At 37.7% G+C, this 20,749-nt stretch overlaps 2 protein-coding genes across 9 annotated transcripts in view; both read left to right on the forward strand.

The window, feature by feature from the left end:
* The window catches only part of LOC18442422 (symplekin), a 78,249-nt gene extending 77,132 nt beyond the window's left edge, over nt 1–1,117 (forward strand). Inside the window, exon 28 of the transcript XR_016046928.1 lies at nt 932–1,117. The gene's annotated coding sequence lies outside the window, so the exon portion shown is untranslated. The remainder of the gene's footprint in view (nt 1–931) is intronic.
* Nucleotides 433–20,659, forward strand: IRX9-L (Nucleotide-diphospho-sugar transferases superfamily protein). 8 transcript variants are annotated; one of them, XM_088855003.1, is made up of 7 exons: nt 433–788; nt 924–960; nt 5,477–5,499; nt 6,468–6,766; nt 18,523–18,772; nt 19,542–19,752; nt 20,357–20,659. In XM_088855003.1, the coding sequence occupies exons 2-6, from the start codon at nt 924–926 to the stop codon at nt 19,707–19,709; spliced, it is 777 nt and encodes a 258-aa protein (XP_088711129.1). In that variant the 5' UTR covers nt 433–788; the 3' UTR covers nt 19,710–19,752; nt 20,357–20,659. The 8 variants fall into 8 exon arrangements, 5 of the variants coding, with proteins under 5 accessions (XP_088711129.1, XP_020528155.1, XP_020528156.1 ...); XM_020672496.2 differs by having other exon boundaries at nt 557–788; nt 5,692–6,766; XM_020672497.2 differs by lacking the exons at nt 433–788; nt 924–960 and having other exon boundaries at nt 5,273–5,499; nt 5,798–6,766.
* Nucleotides 20,660–20,749: the final 90 nt, after the last annotated feature.

Consider the following 20,749-nt stretch of genomic DNA (forward strand, 5'->3'; position numbering starts at 1 on the left):
GGTCACACACAAGCTCAGAGATATCTACGGTTTGGAAATCCGTTGATGGATTTTTGGGTGTCTTGGACATTCTTCTTCACACGATGGGTGGGGATTGCAAGGTGGGTCTTTGGATTTCTTGAGCACTCGTTGTTCACAGAATGGGAGGGCATTGCAAGATGAGGAGGTTTCGAGGAAGGGATTATCAGGAAGGCCCCCTCCATCTGAGTCATTCAACTGCAGCACTCTGCCTTTCTGTGCTCAAGCGGAGGCCGCCGGCGGAGAGAGAAAGAGAGAAGTTTGGGGAAGAGAGAGGAGATCCCCAGCTCTTGATGGGAGATTTTTAAACCCTGCGGAGAAATTTTTCTCTAAAACCCTGTTTTTTATGGGAACATTTTCTCTCTCTATCTCCATCTCACTGGTTGCCCATATATAATTAAGTACCTTCACACCTTTTGGCCCTTTCTCTCTCAACCCCCCAACTCTGGCAACCCTTTCTGCGTGTTTTACAGCGGATGCCATCTGAACCCATGACAATTTCAACGGATATGGTTGTCCTCCGTGACTGAGAAAGTCCAAGTAATTCTTAGAGAGAGAGAGAGAAACCCTACAAGAGAGGAGAGAGAGCTGTAGGGGAGAGGACAAGAGAGGGAGAGTGCAGTATTACGAGAGAGAGAGAGGGAGCTTGGTTTGGGAGGGATTTGTGTTGATTCATTTTAGAGAGAGAAAGAGAGAATGGATACTTGTGGGTACTTCAGCTAATCGATGTGAGGGGCTTAACAATATCCCATGTCAAAAGCCATTTACAGGTTCCAAACCCCAAGCTTCAATGAATAAAGCACTTGCGTTTTCCTTTTTCCTTGCTTTTCAATTTTTTCTCTGCTAATTACCTGGTTGATCATCCATCAATTTATTTTTCCATTTTCTTTTGAGTTTCTTATCAGATGTACAGAAGCATGAAGAGTGACTCAAGCAGACACGGTCAGTCCCTCTCGCTCTCTCTCTGCTATTTTTAAGGGCCCCTCCATCTGAGTCATTCAACTGCAAGCTCTCTGCCTTTCTTTGCACGAGCGGAGGTCGTCACCGGGGAGAGAGAAATAATGGGTATCTTTGAGGAGACTCACGGGAGAGAGAGAGAGAGAAAGAGAGAAGTTTGAGGAAGAGAGAGAAAAGTATCGGTTTTAAGAAAGAATAAGTTTTTTTTAAATTTGTTTGGGTTTAAAAAATAAAATTTAATTTTAAGTGGATAAAAGTTTTTTTTAAAGGTTAAAAAATATAAAACATAAGATTTTTATATTCAAGATATATTTAGCATTTTTTCGTCTATTGAGATATGAAAATAAAGAATAAGAAGTATTTCTAAAAGTTAAAAGATATAAAATGTAAGATTTTTATATTCAAGATATATTTAACATATTTGAGTCTATTAAGATATGAAAATACAAATAAAAAATAAAAAGTACAAAGATATTTTCTCTAAAATAATCAAGCAGCAGGTTTCCATGTAAAATTGTGGTGGAATGAGGTTTTAGTTTGCCCAAACACACTTCTTTTGATAATATAATTTTTCTTATTATTTAGCAAATAGATTAGCCAAAAGATTTCCTACTCCCATGAGAGTAGACTATCCTCTACTCCCTTGGGCAAAACTTACTCTTAGGTGTATCTTTTTTATCTTAAATTTTGAGAATGTGATCTCTAGAGTCTGTCAAATAATCTCAAAGTGAAAAAAAAAATTAATTCTCTCCATGTGCATGTGCAGAAGAAAAATATCATTTTGTGCTGTAACCATCCCAATTTTTAAAGAAAATGATTTAGATGTTTATGAACTCAAAATCGACATTTTTTTTTTTCTTCTTTGAAAATAATCATCTAGTTATAATTAGATGGATCTTAAAACTTCAAATAATAAAAATAAGAAAAAATCCAAAGATGGTGTTTTGCCGGTGGGAGTAAATGTATAATATGCTCCCAAAGGATCCTAATATACACGCTCAATAGTTTAAGTCATATTTCTGAACTTGCACCATCGCAATACCATCGATGCTAGCGAACTTATCATCTCCCATTATTTGGTAATATGAAACTGCAGTTAAAATAGTATTTTTAAATTTTTTTTTTTTGGGGCTGTTCATTTTATTTCTTAACGGATAATCAACACCATTTTCGGAGCTGCTAATCAATGGATCTACGACAAATTGTATTCCTAGTGATTTAAGATGTGTTTTACATCATAATCTATATATAAACCCTAGGGGAGCTATGAATCCAGAGGCTTATGGTACGCTTTTCCTTAAATTATAGTCGGTTTCCAAATAATTCATTTTAAGTAATTTAAGATGAGGAAAACATAGAATAAGACCGTCTATATTTTGACCAAGGAGGTCACAATTATCCGTAACTGTTAGATTAAATTTGGATGGTCGGGGATGTTTTCGATCCCCCGGTGTTTTCATTATCATACTGATTATAAGAATAAGAGGGATCTCAAATAGGCTTCCTTTTCCACCACACAAGATAACGGGCCCATATTAGCCATGGCAGTGACTGTTAAGATTAAATGCCTTGGAAATTCTTATGAATAGGATTCTCTTTCTTTTGTAACTCTCTCTCTTTGACAAGTTATGTAGGAATTGAATTTGAGATGTTGTGTTTTGAAAATCCATGACTGTTGAGATTAAATGCCTTGTAAATTCTTATGAATAGGATTCTCTCTTTTTTTTTGACACTCTCTTTTGACAAGTTATGTAGGAATGGAATTTGAGATATGGTGCTTTGAAAATCCATGCTACCACCTATATCGAAGCCCAATTTCTCTCTCTCTCATTGACAATATTATATAGGAATGGAATTTGAGATGTAGTGCTATGAAAATCCATACTACCGCCTTGACCCAAGCTTGATTCCTCTCTCTCGGACAAGGTCAAATAGAAATAGAGCTTGAGACGAAATGCTATGAAAATCCAGCTGCTAGCCTTTTAACCCAAGCCCGATTCGTTCCTTTCTCTTTCTCTCTCTTCCCTAATCGCCTTGTTTACCTTGTTACCTTCTTTTAGGCTGCCTTCTATATTTAGGTTAAACAATACTGTATATAGCGGTACCATACCATTTCGATTCCATTCAATTCAAAACGACATATCTCCTAGCACTTTCTCCAGTACGTTTATGATCCTAGTTTATTGTACACATTAAACACAAACGTCATTAACTACCTTAACGACTCTTGACTATATTTGAAGGGTGTAATAAGCTGCGAGGGAAAAACCTTGATTTTCTTCATGATTTTTTAATTCAATTCTCAATAAAAATTAATTTTTTTGTATTATTTTTTTTCTGAAATTTGATCCCGTTAGTGTTGGTTTAATTTTGACTGGATGAAATCCTTCACCGGTTTGATAACAATCTGATTTTAATAATAATAAAAACAGTCCGGCTGCTTGGTTTTGCATTTGACGAGTTAAAACATGGGAAATCCAAATCCTCCTCACCTTCGAGACTTGAGTCGACAAAAACCAATTTATGGAATTTGGACTTTCTTTATGCCAATGAATTTATTTACAATTCGACCCAAAACACAAGGCCCATCACCAGATTACATATCACTCTCAAGTACAAATATTATGTGAAGTTTTAAATTCTTCTTATTTATAAAAATAATAAAAAAATTTATCCAACTTTGTTTAATAGATCTACCGGATCAAATCCAAGTTTGGATCTGGATCAACTTGGACCTCAAGTTGTGGTATGTTGAAATTAAACCGATAATTTTTTTAAAAAATGTATTATTATATTTCATAATATAAATGGTGCGGTTTGTATAGAGCCGAGGCTCTAAACAATTAAAGTAAAGCATATCTTCAAATAGTGTCAAGAGATGTGGTTTCAATATTGGAGATCTTTGTGATAGCCTTAAAATATATATTCATCTGTAATTATAAAATTTGAAGCTTAAAAATAATGTAGATCGAGCAGATATACGAAAACTTGAAAGTTGATGGCTTAAAAATGCGTTACAAGATGCACTATTTCAAAAACTTGAAATGCATTTTTTTTCTCATGTCCATGCATCTTGATGCCAAAATGATCAATTTGAGGATATTTGGACCTCGAAACAACCTCTTCTAATGAAATTTTTGAGGTGGGATCTAATTTGATACTTTGATTGTTTACAGCCTCTCTATACAAACCTTTTCCTAATATAAAATGTAAACTTTTAATAGTAATAACGGGTTAAGTCAGCTTGACCCAACTTGATTAGGTTGTGGCTGAATCCAGGCCCAATCCGACAGAATTCTCCAATCAATACTTCTGGACTTTGACGTAACCCGCTATGTCTAAAAGGGAACCCTGACTAAAGTCAGTTTGACCCATCAGGGGTGGGCCTACAAAAAGGACAATCTCTTCTCCTCCCCTTCCCTTCTCTATCTGAGCTGTCCCTCTCCATAAAATCTCTTATCTACTTTCATCTTGCTCTAGCCATTTCATTCTCTCTATTTTCTTTAGAGGTTCATCGCATTTAATTATTTTTTTAACTATAAATGTATTTTTCATAATGCATCTAAATGCTAACCAAATAACAAAAATACATTTTACATAAAATAAACAAAAAAATTTATATAAGGTTGCAACCTTAAAATGTAGAATTAAAAGTGCACATCAAAAATATATCATAAAAGGTCGTTTGGACATTGGAAAACCCTCTAATTGATCATCTCAAAATCGAGATACATGAATATGAAAAGAAATAAAGATTTCAAGTATGTGAAATAGTGCATCTTACAATGTATTATCTGACCTATCTATTTTCAAGATTTTCATGTGTTTATAGATCTACTTGATTTGAACTATTTTTAGAGTTTAAAATTTTATAATTAGAGATGAAAATAGATTCTCAACCCATCTTTAAAAATTTTTATATCAAAATTAGATTTATGATAAAACTTAGAGGTATGTCTTAATTGGATTGTTTAAGGAAAACATTTACATAAGGTTGTAACTTTAAAATATAAAATTAAAGATGCACTTCAAAAATCTATCATAAAAGAGGTTGTTTGGATGTTGAAAAACCCTCTAATTGATGTCGAGATGCATGAATATATTATAAGAAATATATTTTACGATAAATAACTTTTTTCATACAATTTTTTCCCAGAGATTCAAATGGGCCCCTGGTTTTGGTCATGGGGGGCATGAAATCTTCCCATTAAATCTGGTAAGGATAGTTTCGAATTTTCCAAAATGAAAGGGTGCATTTTCTTACTGCTACTTTAAACTAAAGCATTCAATCATCACCGTGTATCCCGCGTGCGTCCGCGTTCTACTCTTCGAACAACGCTGCGCAATTCCTGCAACATGCATACGACTTCTCTCATTCTTTCTCTCTCTAGTTTCTCACTTTCTCTCTCTTCTTTCCCGCTTTATGTAAAGCACTCTTTTGCAGCTTTCCGTTTTTGTACTTTGAATTCTTGATCCCAATTGTCGGCAATCAGTTATGCAGGACCTTGGAGCTTCCTATGTCAGGTGATTAAATTTCACATATATTCTGGTTTTCTTTCTTTCTGTTTTTTTTTTGGAATTTGATATCAGGACGGTTGAATTCGGTGGCTTCTCTTTTGGGTCTTCTTTATTTGTTTCTCTTGGTGTGAAAAAGGTAATTTTTGATGCCTGATTGATTTGGGGTCTGGGTGTTTTCTCTTCTTGCTCTGAATTCAGAGAGAGCTGTTTCTCTGTGATGAATTATGGGTTTTCTCTGGCCTGAAATGGGTTTTGGTCAAAGAGTTTCATGGTGGATATTGAAAAATTTTAGTGGGTGATTCAGGATCCAGTCTATATAAGCTTTCAATCTGTTCATGGCTTCGATCCGAAGAACTCTCTCTCCTGCTCGCTATGATCGACCCAACCTGAATTCAGATTCCTTTTATACTACTTCCCCATCTTATAAGTATTCACATTTATCGACTAGTTCGTATGATGGAGGAAAACTAATCAGGGCCTTGAATGCCTTGCCATTTTTCCCTGCATTTTGTGGCACTCATGACTTGCTTGTTGGTATCTGTCCACAAAGATATTTGAGGCATCTCGATCGGTCCAGGACAAGAGGACCCTTTTCAAAGAGAGCTCTGTTTCAGTTTTTTATATGCTTTATGTTAGGTCTTTTAGCTGGTCTGAACCCTTTTTACAAAGTGGAGTTATCTGATAATCTATCTTCAAATCACCAAGACTTATTGTTTGAGCTCAAGTCACCACCTGTTAATGCCCAGCAAGATTTAAGTCAAATTGCTAAGAGGGGAAGGATTATTGAAACTGTAGAACCAGAAGGAATTGTGAGCCTAGAGGTTGGGCCTAAACACCAAAAGGAAGACAAAAAGACATCATTTCTTGATTCTACCGTGGATGTGATCTATGGGCCTTCTCTAATTAAGGAGTTTCTTTTTGTTCCTCGAAAGCTTCTGATAATTGTGACCCCAACTTATAATCGAGCTTTTCAGGCTTACCATCTCAATCGTTTGGCTCACACTCTGAAACTAGTCCCCCCACCATTGTTATGGATAGTTGTGGAGATGCCTTCTCTATCAATGGAGACTGCTGAAATATTGAGAAAGACTGGTGTAATGTATAGACACATTACATGCAACAAGAATTCGACACTTTCAAAAGATAGAGGGGTTCATCAGCGCAACACTGCCCTTGAACATATCGAACGTCACAATCTAGATGGGATCGTTTACTTTGCAGATGACGATAATGTATATTCTCTTGAACTGTTCAAAAGGATGAGAGAAATCAGGTATGCTTTTTGATTTGGTCTCCTTTGGGTTTTTATATATGATTTGTTATTGCTTTTTATTCATCGTTTGTTCTGAGTATTTTCATAGTAGAAGTGAGATTTAACCTCGTGGTTGCTGTGGGATACATGGTGAGAGGTTTGGAACTTTTGCTTCCTCCCACATTCATGAAAGTTTCTTTGTTATTCCCTTTTCACTAATAAGGAAATCCGTGACCTTATTATTTTTCTTGTTTTTTTTCTTTGTGAGTTTGTCAATTTAATAGTTAACTTCAGGGAATTATAAAATTTTCGTGCTATGGAATTTGAATATATGTCTCAAAGGTCTTACTGTTCTAGTGTCCAGCTACTGGATTGAACACTACTACTACTAAATTCTAATTTGTAGATCTATCTTATTTGGTTTTATTGTTCTAATAAGGGTGAGGACTTTAAACTTCCCGTTAACCCATCCCAATGCCGGGTAAAGGAGGTAGATTGTGTTAAGTAGGTAGCCGGTGTAAAACTTTACCACATCTTATCGTGATTCCTAAACCTAAGTTAGATGATAATCTCTTTTGGTTTTATGGTCAAACATCATGTGCCTTGCATTGTTCAAGACATGTTAGTTGTTGTGTTACATGGTACAAGATATCCTATAACTACTAGATACTTGGAAGGTAAGTAACTGATCCATCTACTTCAGTATATACACATTCACATGTATGGGTACATTCAGTATATACACATTCATATGTATGGGTACATTAAGGTTCTTCTTGATAGATTTCATAGAATTAGACGCGTTTGATATCTTGGTAGTATCGTAGAGAGAGGAACACAGAGAAAGGAATGGAACTTTTCATGAATTCCCATTATTAAGATGAAACCCAAATAGGGTGTATATACAATGTATAATTTTGGTTTAGACCAAACTATTCCTAATTTCCTGCACTAATACATAATGACAAAATACAGCAAATATGCATGTACATATTGTTATACAATTAAACTCATTAGTCATTACCTCCACCTCAAGCTGAAACGTGCATGAGTGGAGTATCAACTTGTCCACAAGAAAATCATGACGCTTCCGAGTCATTGATTAAGTGACAATATTCACTGTTTCCATATAGCAGAAGAAACATAAGGAAAAGAGAACTTACCATTAAAATAGCGATCACGATTAGTGGCAATCTCGATTGCCCTTTGATTATCTGCACGTAAGGGTGTAGGATGGCAAATGGAGACATTAAAGTCATTAAGAAGAGCACGATTCCTAACAATATCGCTGGTAACGGATAACATAGAACAATGCTCAGCCTTGGTACTTGACTCCGATAATTTTCTTATTTCTTGATCTTCTCTATGATTAAATATTAGCCAAGGAATATACAATAGCTTGTAGTAGAGCAGCAAGTATCTAGATGACCTCCCCAACGCTATCTTCATTATGATGGAGTGAAAAGAACAATCCATGATTGGATGTTCCTTGAACATAAGCGCAGAATTTAGTGAGAACAACTGAGAGATGGGGTCGTCGAGGATATGAAACAAATTGGCTCACCACAATGACAACATATGCAATGTCTGGATGTGTCATCGTGAGATAGATGAGGGAGTCTACAAGTGCGCTATATATTGTGGGCTGGGAAGAGGATCTCCAACATGAATGAAAAGTTCGACATCATGATCTATGGGTCGATCAAACAACCTTGGCATCAGTTAAGTGAGCGAATCAATATCAAGTGTGTATTTCTGTTGATTGATATGAATACAATGCTTAGAGCGAGTGATCTCGAGGCCATGAAAATAGGAAGTCCAAAGGTCCGGCATTTGAAATTGTTTGTATAGTCGTAGCTTCACATCGTTGATGGAGGTGAAATCATCTCTAAAGATGAGAATATCATCAACAAATAGTGAAAGAATGCAAATGCCATGACTTGTGTTATGAACTAACATGAAGTGATCGTATATGCTTTAAATGAAGCTAGTTGTAAGAATTGCAGTCCGAAAGTGCTTGAACCATGCACATGGAGTTTGTTTAAGACTTACAAAGTCGATAGACTAAGGACAAGCAATGTTTGTTTTAGAGTAAATTTTCCTTGGGTAATCACACATGGCTTTGGCACTAGGCTAATATGTAAAGTTTTACCCAATTTTGGGTTCAACCAAATTCATGATCCATGTCATAAGGCAACTATCTATTTTTGTTAGTAGGCTGGGAGTATACCCGTTAACATAGCCCCATAACTTTCTTCTCATGAGAAAGTGCATCATCTGGAAAAACCACAACCCATAGTCACTGGGATCAGGAATGAGCTCAGATCCATAATGGGATGGGGACCGTGGGATTAAGAGATGCACAAAGATTTGTGGGATATGGATTGAGATCCATGCACTGTGAGTTGCAGGAATTGTGATGCCAATATGAAGGGACCATGATCCACTATGAGTTAAAGGGATCATCATCCCAATATGGAGGGAGCGTGATCGAAATTTGTGCAGGATTGAATGATAAATCATATGGGATCGAGGTTCATCTGTCTTAGAAGCGGCGCTCCCAAAGAGCACTTATCTAAGGTACTCTAGCTTGGGAACGAAGTCCATTGAGCGATATGATTAATGTTTTTTCTGAATTCAAAAACTACAATATCATTAAATACAAAGAATGCCCTTTTTAAAAATATTTTTTAATTATTTGTTATCATAAGATTGTGTTTGATAAGTGTGAAGTGAAACTGAAAACTTAAAATTGTTGGAGTTTTGTGGCCTTTAAAGGCCGTGAGAGCATGTAAAATGATATTTATAGTGGTCTATGCAATTCAGTGGAAGTGTGTGTTTTGACTGACCAAGGATTAAGTAGTTTATGATATTGATTACGTCCAAAACTCTTACCCCTTGGCATGTGACACTACCTAAAAGAGTTCACAATGAGTCATCCCTTGTTGGAGTTGGAGAGATGCACATGGATGATGTTTGTAGGCTAGAAAACTTTGTGATTTCCTATGTACAGTTGTAGACTAATGAGAGCAAGGGTCAAAGCCTCAATAAATTTCCGCACGACATGTACACATGACATCCACATTACTGAGAAGCAACCCTATAGAGGGACACATGTACATGTGTATAGAGAGAGCCCCCTTTGCACTATAGTGACAAATGCTAGACTTGCTCTTAAAAGGAGGGGGGACTGAAGTCCACAATCTGGGATCACGGATCCACTCTTTATGGGGCTAACTTTGATAAGTCAATCATGAGCCCCTGCATAAGATTGTGGGGTTAAGGGTCGTTGTTGGGCTGGTTCGAGAACAGTTGTGGACCGTGATTACTGGGTCGAGTAGAGTGCCCTTATAGTCACATATTTTGACCTATTGGTACCAGTCCACTTCTACAAATTATATTTTTGTATAAGAATTATTTCTAGGAAATTTTGGAATTTTTTAGAATTGTTTTAAATATATTTCTGCTGTAAAATCCTTAAGGCATTTTCAAAATTTTCAGAATAAGGAAGGGCTCATGTGGGGCCCTTGGATCCAGCCCCACATGTGCCACCCTCACATGGGTGGGATGTGTGGCCTATGGGCCCACATGAGGCCCATAGGCGTGGCATGCCCCACTCCTTTTTTGTTTTAATTAAAAATATTTTAAGTTAGGCAATCTTTTTAAAATTAAAAAGGTTTTGTCTCCTATTCTTTGTGGGAGTATATTTTGACGAAATAAAAGTTTTGACTTCCTACAAATTTTAGAAAGATAGTAGGAAGTTATAGAGGGATTAAGCATACCTAGAAAAGGAAATCTAATCCAAATAGGATAGGGAATTTTTTCTATTTAACCACCATTGGTTTTCTATCTCTACTCATATATTTTTCTCTCCTCCAAGCCCCTAATCTCTCTCTTGTCATTAAAAATTCATTTTTCTCTCTCCTCCTTTCCATAAAGGGTCACGCCACCCAAAATTTGATAAGACAAGGGTGGCACATTGAAATCCTAATTATTTTTTGGCTGTTCGGAGAAGAAAAAGTGGTACACCCAGCCATAGGAAGATTTTATGCCTTCAAGTCCACCCTAATTTGTTCCTAAGGGTCCTACAAACCTTAGCTAGGTTTCCATGCTCTCTAAAACCCTCGATGAAGAGGTATTGCCTATGAAAACTTCACATATCTGAAGTTCCAGCAAGATCAAAAGGATAAAGGTGTGCCATCAGACAGGGAATCGAGTGTGGGGTCTATTAAGTCCTATGGGGGTAACTTTAGGCATGGTCAAGTAAGCCTTTCTAACTGTTTTTATTTATTTTCAATAATATTTGCGTACTTTTTGTGATTTTTCAGGAATATATATTGTACTTAAATTCATAGTGGAAAGCTGGATATTGTTCCTAGGTTGTGTTTATTTGGTAGTAAAAGGAAGGGTCCTAGGTTGTATTTAGGATTTTCTTTTTTGATTTACAGCATTGTATTGTGGCCCATATAAGTGAAATTTCTAGTATGTTAATAAAAGTGAAGAGGAAATTTTTGAATTTATTACCTTGAATTCCACATAGCCATACCTTTCAAAAAATGAAGATTCAAATTTTAGTTTGTAGGCATGAAAAAGGCTCTAGTGTTTGATGAAAATGCAGTGTCCTTGTTTTCTTTTTTTTGGGTCATTTGGGTTACATGTGATTGGGCATGCAACTTGCGAAACTCTATCTAGTTCCCGAGCTAAAAAAAAACTGCCCTGAGGCAAAGAAAGAGTAAACGTATAAAGGTTTTTTAATGGGGGATGTGATCAACAAGAGGGCATTAGAGACAAATGTCCATTCTATAAAGCTTATAGAGCATCTAGTCGGTGAAATGAAAAGGATTCAGGGTAGGACATAGTAAGCTTTAGCTTTGCAGCTGCTCTCCTTCATCTATGGGCTCCATAATGTAATATGGCAGCAGCTTGTATGTTATGGTGCTTATTTTTGTGATTTACAAGTTCAAAGCTCTACCTTCAAGCTTCAAGCCCGGGTTGCCAAAATGTGATTGGGATTGCTTTTCAACTGGTTGATCTATATATTGAAAACCAATTCAGATTTAAGAATTTTTAGAGAAATATGCTCTTGGAGAGAGAGAGAGAGAGAGAGAGAGAGGGGTTATGGGCTAGGGAGTTAGAGAGAGAGAGAGAGAGAGAATGGGTGGTGGAAGAGGGGGAGTGGTCAGTGCATGAGACTCGAAATGTGTTGGTGATCCAATGTAAATAAAACTCAATTCCACATTGGTGGATGCTCAATTCAATCACCCATAAAACCATGATTTGGATGAGAGGGATCTGGATCTCATTAACCGGGGATCTAGATCCCTAATTTTGCGGATAGAGATCCCTAAATTTGAAAAATGTCTAAAATTGGGATCCCTTGTCCCGAAGCACAGGATTGAGCTTCTAGTGCTAGAGCGACCACTTCTTGGGCGATCTTATTAACTTTGCCCCAAACCATAGTTCTCTCCATCAAACACACTTAGCTAACAACACTCTCTATAATTTTCTTGGACTCGATGAGATGGAAGTTGAACATGGAGTAATAGGATGGCTCTAAGGCTTTTGAGAGTGGATGAAAGGAGGAGGCCGTTATTATTTCAGGGAGATTTTTACTGAAATTTTGTCAAAAAATGAGGTATGAAGAATTTGGTAAGGTGGTTGAAAACTTTTATTTGATAAATTTGATCACGGGGACTTCAAAAATAATGGCTTTGTGTGATTAACGCTCTTGAAGCATAAGTGATGAAGTGTGGGAGATAAAGATACTTGTGCAACTAGAGTTTCATGTGATTGTCGCATACTAATGAAGCTAAAGGGGAAGTTCTAGATAGCTGTGAGACTAACTTTGTTATATAGAGCGGAATATTGGGCAGTCAAGATACAATATACCCATAGGATGAGTGTTGCTGAGATGAGGATGTTGAATTGGATGAATGGCAAGACAAGAAGGGATAGAATTCGAAATGAATACATTCGGAGGAACTTAGATGTAGCTCATATAGATGATAAGATGAGAGAAAGTAGACCTAGGTGTGTTGGCCATGTGCTGCGTAGACCCAGTACAACACTTGTTAGGAGGTGCGGGTTGTTTCAAGTGGACGGCTCAGAAAAGGCAAGGGGTAGGCCCAAAAAGACATGGTTGGAAGTAATAAGAAAAGATATGGCGATTTATGGCCTCACTGAGGGTATGGCCCTTGATAGAGCAGAATGACAGACTAGGATTCGTATAGCCGTCCCCAAATAGTTGGGATAAAAGCTCTAATGATGACGATGACTTATGGGTGATTGTTTTCGATGGGTTGATGCGGGCTGCTATGATATGGTGGTGAAAAGCGATAACGATGGAGAAGGGGCAACGAAGGAAGTGGAGGGATGAAGAGAGATAATGGGTTCAATAAGGGGAAAAAACACAATGTACTTTGGAGGATTAGGATAGTGGTCCCTGGAGATGAAAAGAAAGAAAAAGACCTAGGTTTAGTTAGAGAGAGAAGAAAACCAAATTTTTGAACAAGTGATTCCAAAATTTGCGCCTTACCTGTAAGAGAAATCGACCAAAAAAACACTGCACCCAAACACTGATCTATTTGATGTTTGAGAGTGCATTTGGCTAAGGCTTGACTAGATTAATAAGTTAAAGAAAATCTGCACGTGTTGCTGTCCTTCACGGATTGATAGTCCACAAGGAGCATGAAGATGGAAATCGATGAAATGACTTTGCTCACTCTCATAGTTTTAAAAAGCGGACCGCCCAGCGCCTAGGTGGTTGCCTAGGCGGTTCAGAAGGCCTGGGCGCATCGCCCAGGCCTAGGCGGATATCCCTGGGCGCCCTCCTGAACCTGCCTAGGTGGCCACCTGGGGGAGGAAATACGGCTCCTTGAGTGTATTTTTTGGTCATTTTTTTAATACTAAAGGGGAAAAATTGTGGGTTTTAAGTTCATTTGAAACCTAAAACCCATTTGAGGCTATTTTAGAGAGAGAAAACCTCCAAAAACAAAATTCTACTAGGCCACCTAGGTTCTGGGCACCTGCTTGAAAGTCCGCCTAGGCGTTGGGCGGCCTGGACCCCTTCGACCGCCTAGCGCTTTTTGAAACACTGCTCACTCTACAATAGATTCAGCTCTGAGACCATGATGGATTTCATAGAAGTAAAAGCACTTGATATCTTGGCTGTATTGTAGAGAACAAAACACTGAGAGAGGAATGGAACCTTTCTTGAAATGCTTGTTACTAAGATGGAACTCTAATAGGATTTATGTATAACATATAATTTTGGATTGTACCAAACTACCCCTTCACTAATGCATATAATGAGAACGTAAGACAATACACATGTAGACAAATATTATACAATTATATTTATTATTCTCTCTTTCCTGGATGGGTGGACCTTCATTGGAATTCTTAGTGCAACTTTGGATTTCCCATGCACTTCGAGAAAGCTTATGCACATGACATTCTTGTGACGTGCATTTATATATGAATTTTCATGTAAATTTATGTTCTTTTCTTAGGAAGAATGTGTTTTAAAAGAATGTACTTCAGTTCGGCCTTCGCTTGACATGTAGAAGCTTCATTAAATCCAAAATGTACAAAGGATAAATACAATTGCAATATTCCCTTATGATGGTAAGCTCATTAGATCAAAGTTACCCTCAAGTACCCCCACATTTTCTATGCTGATTTAGACTCCCACATTTTCTATGCTGATTTAGACTCACTCACCACAAATCTGATTTAGACTCACTCACCACAAATCTTACATCATTCACGTATTGACCCAAATAAGTTCAAAATGTCATCATATGCAACTCTTTACCTCTACAGGCATGAGGATTTTCCTCTTACGCACATGATTTTCTTCTATCTTGCTAAAATTGAAGAAAGTGGCTTCATTTCATAGTCATGTGGGATGTCTTTGATTTTGAGGTTCACATACATGGGTCCATGCACATATAAAAAATTGGTATATTTTAATTATTAGAAATCAAATGGCAACAACCAAGGGCCAAGTGTTTTTGCCACTATTTGTGCAACTTTAGATTATTTGGGTGTTATTAGAGTTGTAGGGTTCATTTGTACATCTGTCTTTCTTATAGACAAATTTGAAGCATGTGGGTGTCCATACCAAAATTTCGGGATATTAGGAAAGTTTAGCAACCAAAGATTTTAGAAAAAAATTGAGGAATGTGTCTCTTGAGTTAGGTTCGGACACGTTCAAACACTTTCTATGCAACTTACCCCCAACCTAACTTTGTCTCTCACTGTTTTCCCCAAAACAAATTTTCTATGCAAATACCCCTCCAAGGGAAAAAGTTCATTTTTTTTTAGACGGAATGCCCTTTTTGTACACAAAAATCATTTTGGCGAGATTTGACGTTGCCTTTTGGACCCTAGTAGCACATTGTCGGAGCACATAAGTGCCGGACCACCCTAGTACAACTACTGGACCGAAACTAAGTATTGCCGGTTTACATAGTGCTGGATCCCTGGAATCCATTAACATCTACTGTCGGACCTCCCTTTGCAGCTATCGGACCGCACTTTACACAGTGTTGGAGCCCTACTGTTGGACCGCACTTACATAGTGCTGGAGCCCCTATTTTGGTGGGATAGAGGAGAGAGAAGCGTGGGTAAGGTAAAAGTAAGGGAGGGTAGTTTAGGCATTTTTTTATTTTTTATTTGGTTGGGGGGGTATTTGCATAGAAAGTGTATTTTGGAGAAAAAAGTGAAAGAAAAAGTTAGGTTGGGGGTAAGTTGCATAGAAAGTGTAGTCTTGGGGGTTTTTTGTAATTTTCTCTATTTTTAAATATACACTCTTTTCATTCTGCTGGATAGTCTCAAAAACCAAGTATCTGAAACGCACCCTAAAAATTATTTTGGTTTTTAACCCAATGATCATAGACTGTCCATCTATGGGATGATTAGATCTAGGTTTTAGAGGGATTCCTTTTCATTGCAAAATTTTTAGATGGACTTATCATCATTAGATGAATTTCTTTAAAAAAAAATTGATTTTGAATTCTTAAGGTGCAGATCTTAATGTCCACTAAATGGAAGGTTTGGATTCATGGTTAGAAAGGGACTGATTTTGTTTTTCTAGAGAAAATTATATGTTTCTTTGTGGGATTGGTTGTTGGAATGAAAATGGTGCCATGTGCAAAATTTATGTATGTATGTATGTATGGAAGGTCTGGATTCATTGTTAGAAAGTGACTGATTTTGTTTTTCTAGGGAAAATTATATGTTCCTTTGTGGGATTGGTTATTGGAATGAAGATGGTGCATGTGCAAAATTGATGTATGTATGTATGTGTGTAGCCAACTGGCTAGTGCAACTGACTAGCTAAGTTTATATCATTGATTTTGAGGATACCTTGGCATGATAATGTCTGCTTGTACTATAGGGACTGAGAGTAGTTAATAGCCATCTCGAATGTGTAGAACATTCTATCTTGGTGTCTCGAAGGTAGACAAGATTGTACCGTGTTGTCCGTTAAGGCTCTTTATGGTATGAAAAGGTATCTTTGACTTGCTTTCAAATATTTAGAGATGTGATATTAAATTGCTTCTTGCAGAGTCACTGTTCGATTTTTATTTATTATATGTGCCCTGGGATTGTTGTTTCGTGTGTGATGATGTAGATAAGAATTCATATAAGAAACTTCTGCTGAATTTTGAGTTTCAGATGGACTTATTGACATGAGGTGCAGGGTGTATAGTATGGGTATTGTATGGGTATAGACTTAACTTTACATAGGATATTGGTCTGAGTCATTGCACTGATAGCAGAAGATGGATACACCCCTCAAATTGAGTGTTGAGCAGTTGGTCTCGTGGCAGATCCAGTAGGTACTCAGTAAGAAGCCTCATCTACATGTCTAGGACTTCACCTTTGTTGTTTATGTTGTTCTTGTGATCAGTGGTGAATCATCCTTGAAGACCAAATTGTATGCTATATTGGATTGTTTGTTTGCTTTTGTATACTCCAGGGCAAGGTTTACTATTTTTGTCATCGTCAGCTGCCTTGAGTTAGTTGCCTATGCATATACTATTCTTGTGGTCAGTGGTGAGAAAAGTACAAGGGTAGAGGGTAAGGCAAGCAACAGATGGCTCAGTACAAAAAATGAGATATAGGCCAAAAAAAAACTATACATCCAAAAATGGTGGCGAAGCCATGGATCCACCAAAATAGAAAATAAAATTTGCGGGACCAATAGCTCAAAAAGGTCCCCGTCGTGCTATCAGAAGTGCTCCGTCTTTAGCGAGGCCATGGCAATTGAGTTGGCCTTGCGCCACATATGCCTCCAAATGTTGAAAATTTGTCAAAAATGTGCTCGGGTCTCCACGGGCAACGTGAGGCCCAAGAGATGACATTTTTGGAGTCCCCTTCAATGACCAAAAAAGGGTTTCATTCGGGGTTGAAGCATTTAAGGCCTTGCGAGGAGGGCAGGAGCCTCCGCCTTGGTTGAATCCGCATGACCAATGTGTTTGGAGAAGGAATGAATGGTGGAGCCCTCTTTGTCCCTGAAGATTTACCCTATTCCAGCTTTGCTAGGATTGGCAAGGGAGCAACCATCAAAATTTAGTTTAATTTGGTCTAGCTCTTGTGGTCTCCATAGGGAGGTGGGGGGATTTAAGCAGGCCTTAAAGTTAGCATAACTTCTCAATATTCTATGAAGTGTAAAAAACACTCTGTCAGAAGTGCCTTAATGGTTGTATGATTCCTTGCCCAAAAGATCACCAAGGATCTGGTGCACTCATTCAGAGCAGAAATGTTGGGACCGCGGAAGATTCTGTGGTTTCTACCAGTGGATCTTAATTCATTATTGGTTTTTTCTAAAACCAAAGACTGTCTCAGACTTGCCAGGATCCTAAGTCTGAGTCACCTGGTCCCACTAGGGGGTGTCCCGAGTGGGACCAGTGATTTAATAACATATAAGTTCAGGGGCGGGGGAATACTCTGGTGTGATTCTGAGATTTTCCCAGGAATCAGCAGGTTCCTGACCCGAGCCAACTCGGGTGAGTCCCTAGTCGGCAAAATGTTTCTTTAAACCTTGTTTTGCTGTCAATCTTTTTCACTTTGTAGCATGTCATCAGGGCTATGGTTGAATACCTGTATGCAGTCATCTTAATAGGAAGGAGAAGTGTTATTTTTCTGGATATCATTCATGCATGTTGTCATGTAAGTGAGAGTCTTAAACCTACTATTGTGTAAAAAATTGATGTTGATGGATATGCATGTACAAGCTAATTAGCCACACCTTCATAGGGACAAATTCAAGCAGCAATAATCCAAAAAGAGAGGGTTAACCAACGCAGCAAGTAGAACAAACTGTTAGGATGCCTCTGTAGAATGCTAGCTAGTTGACTGTTATGTATATCAAGTATTCAATTTAATACTTTGTGATTCATATTGCTAGTTAGTTTTGTTATTTTGTGGATTCCCGGGCTCAGGTTGTTAATTTGGCTTATAATTGTTAATTGTATATGTGTGTGTTCTTTCATCTTATGATGTTATCTAGCACTTTGTATTACCATCAACTCACATCATTGTACTTCCAATTTACCCATATAGATTGCTGTGAGCTTTTGCTGCCTCGTAAGAAATTAAAGCCGCTTAGAGAAGCATTTTTTCCCAACCTTTATATGTGGAGAAAATAACAATTACTATGGGAATTTCTTTTTGCCTTCTAGTAATAGACTTCTAAGGGATATGAGCTTGACCATTTTAGGATATCTCTTGGCCCATGATGAAACGGTATTGTTATATGTTTTTAGGCGGTTTGGCACTTGGCCAGTTGGCATGCTTGCCCAAGGCAAAGCAAAGACCATACTTGAAGGCCCTGTTTGCAATGGAAGTCAAGTAGTTGGGTGGCATACAAATGAAAAGAGCAAGAGACTCCGTAGGTTCCATGTTGATATGTCAGGATTTGCCTTCAATAGCACCATATTATGGGATCCTAAAAGGTGGCACCGGCCAACTTCTGATCCTGTAAGGCAGCTGGACACAGTCAAGGAGGGTTTTCAGGTAATGTATAAATAGCATATATGGGATTGTATATAATGAGACCACTTACCTTTGGTACAAGGAGGTCCCAATTTCTTATAACCATCCGATGTGAAATCTAATAGCTTGGTGTGTTACAAAGTTAAGTTCGAGAAAATATCTTTTGAACATTGAGCTTGGTCAATGGAAATTTTTTTCTTTTGGGGTGTTTTTTTTGGGGGTGGGGGGGAAAGGGGGCTGTGGGTGCAGAGTAGTAAGAGTAGTTTCTTTTCCTCCTTGTCCTCCTCCCTAGGGAGGGAGGACTGATTGAGATTTTAAATAAGCTTTGATCGTTTTCCACTGCAGCCAATGCATATTCTTTGAGTAAAGATAGTTCTGTTTGGCTGGACTATTTAGTAATAAATAAGTCTATTAACTCCCTTGCTCATTCAAGGGTGTACAAGGAAAGAGCTTGATCCACATTGCTATTTAAGGGCATGGCACTTTCCTTCCCATGTTTATTGAGAATACCCTGCAAAATGAGCCCCGGCCATTTTAAAAAGTGTGTTTTTCATTTGTTTCTGAAGAGCTCCATTCTTAATTGAAATTTTTGAGTAGTCCAAATGGGGTCTTCGGTTCAGTAATTTTGTGAGCACGGTTTGTTACGCTTCATTTCTTTGTCCTTGTTTGTTTAGTCTTGTAAACTCAATATGTAATCAGAAATTTTGGCGCAGTTGTCAATTTTTTTCCTTGATTTCCTTTATGATTTACTAAAAAACCAATCTGTTTTTTTTTTTGGGGGGGGGCGCAGGAGACCACATTTATAAGGCAAATTGTTGAAGATGAAAGTCAGATGGAAGGCCTGCCGCAAGATTGCTCGAGGATTATGGTTTGGCATCTTCACTTAGAAGCTCCAGACCTTGTGTACCCAAGAGGCTGGGACCTTCAAAAGAACCTTGATGTCATCACTCCTTTATAGTAGGGACCATGTCTACTGGATTATCTCTTTTTGGAGACCCAAGGTTTGTAGCATGTATGATGTATCCAAAATAAAAGTTCGTAGCATATACCATGTGGTGTCTGTTTGAGAAAGTACACGTGCATAGACATGCATAGCACATATTCATACGTACATCAATATACATGCATGGATGCATAGGTACTAGATAGATTTGAACCTGGATAATACATGGATGCTACACGTAATGTTGATTGCTTGTGCCCTCATGTATGTATGAGCAGCTCTGTGTGTGTTGCACACATGTGTGTGTGCATGCGTGTGTGTGTGTGTTGTCCTCTATACATAAACTTTGGTTGGTAAAGATATACTGAAAAATTGGAAATACCATATCTGAGTTCATGTTTGGCGATTTCCTTGATTAACTTTGTCAATTCCTTAAGTGATTTATCATACCCACGAGGAAGTACTTCATCCTTAGTAATTTCTTGGATGGATCAGGCTAGCTTCATAAAATTTCTGTCACACAAGCTTGGCTATTCTATTAAACTGGACGTTCAATCCTTTTTTCTGTTTATTTATATATTTATTTTTATAGGAGTTGCCATATGGCTAATCTCTTAAACTTTATGTTGAATATTCTTGATCTTTTGGCCTTTTTCTAATAGGAATTACGAAATGTGGTCTTCCATGCTCCCCAAGCAAAGGATATATGGCAAGTCGGCCCCTGTCATTTGCCACTTGGTGGTGATTGTATTCGGTAATTGGTGGATTCATTATTTTTTATGGGTGGGTCAATTTTCTCAATTTACTGTGATTTTTATTGATGATTCTCAAAGGCAGAAGGTGATTTTAGTTGTTTTGTTTGCTTCAATCGGCTCAAAACTTGCTGCACGCCAAATGGTGATGCCTTGTGGAGGAGGAAAGTGTTTTTGATTACTAATGGATTTTGTATTCCTCTTGTAGAGAAATTTGTGTTCAGCAATTTATCTGTTTACCATAAGCATTTTATCAGCATTTTTAGCACCATCTTCAGCATCAAGTTGAAGTTGGGGGGATGA

Source organism: Amborella trichopoda, chromosome 13, assembly GCF_054954075.1.
Source record: "Amborella trichopoda isolate Santa Cruz 75 chromosome 13, AtrichopodaSantaCruz75HAP2 v2.0, whole genome shotgun sequence".
NCBI classification, from domain to species: Eukaryota; Viridiplantae; Streptophyta; class Magnoliopsida; order Amborellales; family Amborellaceae; genus Amborella; species Amborella trichopoda.

What these genes read in the sequence shown, in the direction of transcription:
- IRX9-L (XM_020672496.2), top strand. Translation starts at nt 5,829, where the DNA reads ATGGCTTCGATCCGAAGAACTCTCTCTCCTGCTCGCTATGATCGACCC. An exon ending in AAAAGGATGAGAGAAATCAG is followed by an intron (nt 6,767 to 18,522) that starts GTATGCTTTTTG and finishes ATATGTTTTTAG; the next exon opens with GCGGTTTGGCACTTGGCCAG. An exon ending in CAGTCAAGGAGGGTTTTCAG is followed by an intron (nt 18,773 to 19,541) that starts GTAATGTATAAA and finishes GGGGGGGCGCAG; the next exon opens with GAGACCACATTTATAAGGCA.